Here is a 7867-nt window from a genome sequence, read left to right as displayed (position 1 = left end):
TCTTAATTATTAAGATGATGCATTTAGCTATCGTTTCTTAGGTAATGAAACTGAATTTGACACTAAATTCAGACCTACAAAAAGCCTTGATGTGGATTTTTTTATCATGTGGGGATCAAACCCAATTTGCAACAACAAACCTTTCAATATTGAAATGACCATGACTTTTATATAGAAGCCCTTGTCCCAGTGCATTTTTCAAGTACCTAAGAATTCTCTCTAATGCCTGCCAATGAGAAATTTGAGGTTAATACATATATTGACTGACCATAGTAACTGCAAAAGAAATATCCGGTCTGGTCACAATTAGATTAATCAGCTTCCCAACTAGCCTCTGGTACTTGTCCACATCAACTTCTTCTTGAGACTTAGCACATAATTTTTTATTTGTATCCATAGGAGTGTCAGTATAGTGACATCCTATTAGTCCTGTTTCTTTGACCAAGTCAACTACATATTTCCTTTGTGATAAAATAATGTCATGATTGGACTGGAGAACTTCAATACTATGGAAGTAGTTAAGGAGTTTTAAGTCATTTGTCTTGAATTCACTACATATCTAGTGTTTACTTGACTAATGCTATCGGTATGACTACCTATCAAAAGAATATCATCCACGTACACAACAAGTAGTACCACACCTTTGTTAGTATGTATGATAAATAAAGAATGGTCCACAAAGCACCTTGTGAACCCGAATCGAAGCCTAACTTGACTTAACTTGTCAAACCAAGCCCATCGAGATTGCTTCAAACCATTTAAAGAATTTTGTAAGCAACATACCAACTCCCCCTCAATTACATATCCAGGTGGTTGCTGCATATGAATTTCCTCCTTAATATTGCTATTGAGAAAGACATTCTTGACATTAAATTGAAAAATCAAGTCATCGAGAGATAGTAAAAGACATAACAAGTTAAGCTTGGCAATAGGTGAAAAGGTTTCCTCGTAACCAACCTCATAACTCTAAGTATAGCTGTTGGCTACTAGTCAGGCTTCAGCGTCATCCAACTTATGTTTTACAGTGAAGACCCATTTATAGCCCATCGATTGTTTATTGGATTGAAGGGGAAAAAGTCACCAAGTTTGATTCTCATAGAGGGCTGCCATATCTTCATCCATTGTTATTTAAATTTTAAATTTTAAAATATAAATATGTTTAAAATTAATTTTTTAATTTATTTAATAAACAATAGAAAGGAATAAAATGTGTAGCGATAAATAAAATTTATAAAACTTAAATATTTTTACTATATATTTTAAATTAAAAAATATCTTAAATTGATAATGAAAGGTGTTATATAGATTAGAATATTAATTTTTAATTAATTAATATACAAAATTTATATTTTTCTACAAGAAAAAAGAAGGTAATAGAACATGTATTGAAAAACAATATTTTAAAAGTTCAAATATTTTTATTAAAGTGGGAAACATCTTAAATCGATATGAAAGGTGTTAATTAGATTAAAAGAAGATTTTTAAATAATTAATATAAATTTTGTGTATCTTAGTACTATAAATAGATGATAATAAATTGTGTACCAACTGAAAATATTTTTAAAAACAAAAAACATATTTAAAAAATAATAATTAGAAAATATCTTAAATTCATAACAAAAGGTCTTAAATATATCAAAATATGATTTTTAATTACTTAATATACAAAATTTAAATTTTATTACAATAAATAGAAGGTAATAAAGCATGATTTGACAAACAATATTTTAAAAACATAATTATTTTTTACTTTAAAAAAATTAAAATATCTTAAATTAATTATGGAAGGTGTTAATTAGATTAGAATATGATTTTTTATTAATTAATATTAGAGATTGTGTTGTGGTTGTATGATTGAGCTTGGTTGTTAGAGCTTCCATAAAGAGCATTTAGTAGTTTGATTGAGTTTACTTAATTGGTTATTCCCATAACAGACTTGAGACGAGCCTACAACACACCGAAACTTATAATTAAAGAGTTGTAAAACCACTAAAAATATAAACAACAAATATTAGAAAATGAAAACTTACATTGGACAAAGAGAGTTCATAGAAGACTTTTGACTAAAGTTAAAATTGGGTATTTTGACAATTAAATATGAAAGTTTTATATTTACTTAATTAAAACTAAATCAAGGATGTCAGCTCACAGGCGGAAATTCTGCGAAGAAGACGAGTCGTAAACCAAGAATTAGCAAAAGTTGATGAGAATCTGAAGAATCAGAGCTCTTCGAATTTGAATTCAGTAAGGAATTCCGCTACACGATCCTTCCTACTCCAAAAATACAAGTTTCCAATTCCCGTCCACTTCAGCTGAAAGGTATTACTTGTTCTCTCTGAAACGCGGATTTCACCCCATTTCGTTTTCGCGATTCGATTATTATTAGGATACCTTTGCCTTCCATATCTATTCAAGTAAACCCTATTTCGTAGTTGCGATTGGATTAGAATACCCCTGCCCTCCTTATATATAAGCGAGGGAGTGCGCCATTCACTTCTGTTCACTCTCGAGTCCCTCCTGCACTTAATTTCTTTCTTCTTCACCGAAGTAATCCAAAGTCAGTGATAGCGGCTTCGCATTCCTCCTCTGTCGTGCCTTTCACCCCTTTCTCCACTCTGTCATCTTATTCTCTCTGCTGCCCTCGTCAATCCTCTCCCCCATACAGAGTCTTGGAGGTGGAGACGGACACCAGGGCTTCAGTAAAACTATGGGTTTACCGGGACGACCAGATCGTTGCCAAGGTTGATAGGACGAGAGGTGTAAACACCGCCTGGAACAAAAAGTTTATTTCCGCCGTCACGGAGGAGTTCCTCTTCGACGACGATTTTCTGCTCTTCTTGGATATCTACAGTTGCCCCACCGTGCCGTTCCTCGGGAGAAAAGAAGTTGATGGGTACCGCCAAGTGCAGCGTCAAAGATGCCTTAAAGGGGATTGAGACGGATGGGGATGGCGAGGTGGTGCGTTGTACACTTCATCGTCTGATCTCTATGTTGAATTAATTTCACAACCACACCCACAAATCTACTAATTTATTCAATCCACGTACTGAGTACAAATCATAATGGACACATACACATTCTCATAGCAGAACACATATCCACAAAACATAAATACACAAATAGGGTCTACAGATACAGTATTAAACAGAAATCAAACTTGAGAGAAAAATGAACCTCCTTTCTTCGCACAGTGATACTATTCAGCAGCTACGTCGCTTCTCACGCTCTCTGTCCAGCAATGACAGCGTTGGCTTCCAACCCTGACCTCTTCCGACAACAATCCCAAGTCCCGACCTCCGGCTCCGGCACCAACAACAAGAGCCTCCCAGACTCCTCTTCCGTCAATGGCGAGAGTCACTCCAACTCTCCCTCTTCCGGCTACAACGAGAACCACCCCAGCTCTCTCTCTCTTCCGTCAACAAAAAAAACAAACTCCCGAGCTCACTCTCCTTTCTCCCCGGATTTCCCTTTTCAATTTCTTCCCTAACGCGTTGCCGCTGTTTCCCCCTTTCTGTATCTCCCCCCCTTTTTTTTCTTTCTGTCAATCGCACCCGACGCATTGTGCGTCTTTAACTTAAAACAAAAGGTGGGCCCACTGGTGTTGATTTTCAACACTCCCCCTCAACACCAGCTATCACTGGTTGGACTGTGCCGAGCTGATAGCAAAACATTTTGAACTTTCCTGTACTCAAACTCTTTGTGAACAAATCCGCAACTTGATCATCTGTCTTAATCGGTCTCAACTCAATTTCTTCTTGCAGAACCTTTTCTCTGATAAAATGATAGTGCACTTCAATATGTTTAGTTCTAGCATGAAAGACCGGATTCTCCGCCAAACGAATTGCCGACTGATTGTCACAATACAACGGAACTGCATACTCTACTGGTTGATGTAGATTATTCATCAGTTGTATCAACCATGTACTCTCTTGAGCTGCCAGTGCTGCTGCTCGATACTCAGCTTCGGTAGTTGACAATGATACCGTCGGTTGTCTCTTACTACACCAAGAAATTGTTCCAGAGCCAAGCTTAAACACATACCTAGTTGTGGACCTCCTGGTGTCATGATCTCCTGCATAATCAGCATCACAGTAGCCAACTAACTTGCAGTCTTCACCTTTCTTGTACACAAGACCATAGTCAATTGTACTCTTCACATATCTCAGAATTCTACAAACTGCTTCCAAATGAGGCTTCTTTGGATCTTGCATGTACCGACTCATCACGCCAACTGCATAAGATATGTCAGGTCGAGTCAAGGTTAAGTAGATCAGACTACCTACCAATTGTCGATACATTGTCGCATCTTCCAAATTTTTTCCTTCATGTGCACACATTTTGGCATTTGGCTCCATCGGCGTAGAAGTCAACTTGCATTCAAGCATTCCAAACTTCTTCAACAAATCTTTGGCATATTTTTGTTGACAAAGAAATATTCTTTCTTGTGTGGGATCAACCTTTAAACCAAGAAAGTGCTTGAGCAGGCCAAGTTCTTTCATCTAGAAACGAACTGATAGATTCTTCTTCGTCTGAAGAAGTTCTGCCTCATTATCACCAGTTAAGATCAAATCATCCACATACACTAGCACAATGGCTAGTTTTCCTTCATTGGCTTTGACAAACAAGCTGGAGTCTGCAGGTGTAACAAAATAACCACTTCGCGTTAAAAATTCAGCAATCTTACCATACCACGCCCTGGGTGCTTGTTTCAATCCATAGAGTACTTTCCACAACTTGCAAACATGTTTAGGATGTTATTGGTTCTGGAAACCCATCGGTTGAATCATGTATATCTCCCGATCCAACTCTCCATGAAGAAAAGCATTCTTCACATCCATCTACCACAAGTTCCAGTCTTTGTTGGCTGCCAGTGCAAGTAGGACTCGTACGGTTGTAAATTTTGCCACTGGACTAAACGTTTCATCATAGTCTAGTCCGTACTGTTGAGAGAAACCACGAACTACCAATCGTGCCTTGTACCTCTCAATTGACCCATCTGAACGACGTTTGATCTTGTAGACCTACTTGCACGATATGGGTTTCACATTGGTTGGCTTTGGCACTAGATCCCAAGTTTGATTTTGCTCAAGTGCATCAATCTCTTCTTTCATAGCTGTCCTCCACTCAGAGCTCAGCGATGCTTCTTCAAAGGTATCAGGTTCTATCAAACTTTCGTCTTTGGCGACGGATGCATTGACGTATTTGGGATTTGACCTTCGTGTTCTTGTTGACCTTCGGAGTTGAAATTGTGGGATTGATTCCTCGATTTCACTGGGTTCACCTTCTACATGTGGTTGTTGATACACGCCAGTTTGCCAAGGGCTCTGAGTCCCTCCTTGCTCAACATCATCATCATTTTGATCTCCTGATTCACCTGACCTTGATGGGAGTTGAGCAGTATGCTCCCCCATCTTTTGTTGTAGCTCGTCTCCAAATTCTCTTGAATCTGACAAGACTTCTTTCTCTGAGGACCACCACGAAGATGCTTCATCGAATACCACATCTCGTGAAGTGTAACATTTTCCACTCATTGGGTCACAACATCTCCACCCTTTTCTCTGGCTATCATACCCCACAAAGATACATCTAATAGCTTTCTTGTCAAATTTGCTCCGTAGATGATCAGAAACAAATACATAACATACACAGCCAAACACTCGAAAGTAACTAACTGTAGGCTTCATGTTCCACAATTTCTCATAGGGTGTAGCAAATCCTAACCTTGGTTGAGGAATTTTGTTGATCACAAAGGCTGCAGTCCTCATTGCTTCAGCCCAAAACCTTCCAGGTACATTTTTCCCATGTAACATGCTCCGACACACCTCTGCAAGATGACGGTTCTTTCTCTCTGCTACACCATTCTGTTGTGGCGTGTTGGCACACGTGTACTGATGACGTATGCGACATTCCCTTAAATATTGGGAGAAATTGTTTGAGCTGTATTCGCCCCCATTGTCTGTGCGCAAGCACTGAATCTTCTTTCCTACTTCTCCCTCTGCTGACTCTCTGAACTCTTTAAACTTTGAGAATGTGTCAGATTTTTCTTTCATGAAGAAGACCCACACGTACCTTGAAAAGTCATCAATGAATGTCACCATGTACCGCATACCACTAATTGATGGTTGCTTAACCGGCCCGAATACATCAGAGTGGACTAACTCTAGCGGTTCATTTGCTTTAAACTTTGACTCCTCGTACGGTAATCGGTGTTGTTTACCATATTGGCATCCGGCACAGACCGTGTCTGTTTGAACATTTACTTGAGGAAGCCCCTTAAGCATCAACTTTTTCACCATCACATTGAGCTTCGAGTAGCTGACATGACCTAACCGCATGTTCCATAGATCTCCTGTCTCATTTTTTCTTGTCTTATCTACATATGCAGACTCTGCTGACATTACGTAGATTGACTCCAACCGTCGCCCCTCCATTGTTGGTGTTTCTGAAATTTTGAGATCACGATACACCTTCACATCTCGGGGACCAAACAAAACATAGTTGTCTGATGATGTCAACTGAGCCACAGATAACAAGTTTTTCTTCATTCCTAGGACATGATAAACATCTTGAAGTGACATCTGGTTGGGATTATATCGTGGTGTAAATATAGTCTTACCGATGTGAGCTATCGGTAACCTTGAGTCGTTGGCTGTCACCACCACATGGTTTCCCTTGTACTCATACATGTTTTGCAACTTCTGTTTATTACCCGTCATATGATTTGAGCATCCCGAATCTACGATCCAATCATTCTTGTAGTCAATCCGTTTAGCCTTACCCTTCAGCAACACTTCTCCCATTTGTTTAGCTAAAACTTACTGCTAACAACTCAGGATAACTTCACCAAAACAAACAACGGTCCCAGACCGTCCTGCTCTGATACCAATTGTTGAATTAATTTCACAACCACACCCACAAATCTACTAATTTATTCAATCCACGTAATGAGTACAAATCATAATGGACACATACACATTCTCATAGCAGAACACATATCCACAAAACATAAATACACAAATAGGGTCTACAGATACAGTATTAAACAGAAATCAAACTTGAGAGAAAAATGAACCTCCTTTTCTTCGCACAGTGACACTATTCAGCAGCTACGTCGCTTCTCACGCTCTCTGTCCTGCAATGACAGCGTTGGCTTCCAACCCTGACCTCTTTCGACAACAATCCCGAGTCCCGAGCTCCGGCTTCGGCACCAACAACAAGAGCCTCCCAGACTCCTCTTCCGTCAATGGCGAGAGTCACTCCAACTCTCCCTCTTCCGGCTACAACGAGAACCACCCCAACTCTCTCTCTCTTCCGTCAACAAAAAAAACAAACTCCCGAGCTCACTCTCCTTTCTCCCCGGATTTCCCTTTTCAATTTCTTCCCTAACGCGTCGCTGTTGTTTCCCCCTTCTTTTTTTTTTTCTGTCAATCGCACCCGACGCACTGTGCGTCTTTAACTTAAAACAGAAGGTAGGCCCACACGGGTTGGGCCCACCGGTGTTGATTTTCAACACTCTAACACATATTGGTTTTGATAGAGGTGAAAGTTGCCTTCAGTGTTACGATAAGCTGGTTTAATTTGCGATAACCATATCAACAACAAATCTAAAGATGGACTAATTGTCTTCATAATGACCTTGTATTAACAAATAATGTTTAATCAATCTTGAACTAGGTGTAGGCATCAAGTTGGTTGAAGCAAACATCTCGATTTGATCCAACCCAAAATACCCAAGCTCAGGTTTTCTTCCTCACCTCACATGGCGAAAACAAGGTTGGAGAAATAAGCTTTCATGGGTTTGGGACAGTGATGAGTTTTACCAAACACGACCCAACTTTGACCTAATAAATATATATATCATATTTTG

The 7867-nt window shown here is 39.2% G+C and overlaps 1 protein-coding gene across 1 annotated transcript; it reads right to left on the bottom strand.

Moving 5' to 3' along the window:
• Positions 1–3608: 3608 nt before the first annotated feature.
• Positions 3609–4355, bottom strand: LOC137943127 (secreted RxLR effector protein 161-like). Its single transcript, XM_068788821.1, has one exon. It carries the CDS (start codon positions 4353–4355, stop codon positions 3609–3611), a length of 747 nt encoding a protein of 248 aa, XP_068644922.1.
• Positions 4356–7867: the final 3512 nt, after the last annotated feature.

The sequence above is a fragment of the Aristolochia californica genome, unplaced genomic scaffold (genome assembly GCF_029961685.1).
Source record: "Aristolochia californica isolate CCGP_79_NKW_82.1479 unplaced genomic scaffold, dmAriCali1.0.hap1 SCAF_10, whole genome shotgun sequence".
In the NCBI taxonomy this organism is placed as follows: Eukaryota; Viridiplantae; Streptophyta; class Magnoliopsida; order Piperales; family Aristolochiaceae; genus Aristolochia; species Aristolochia californica.
This window is presented reverse-complemented; position numbering and strand designations above follow the sequence as displayed.

Excerpts from the sequence above, each read along its gene's own strand:
- LOC137943127 (XM_068788821.1), bottom strand. The coding sequence starts at position 4,355 with ATGGAGCCAAATGCCAAAATGTGTGCACATGAAGGAAAAAATTTGGAA.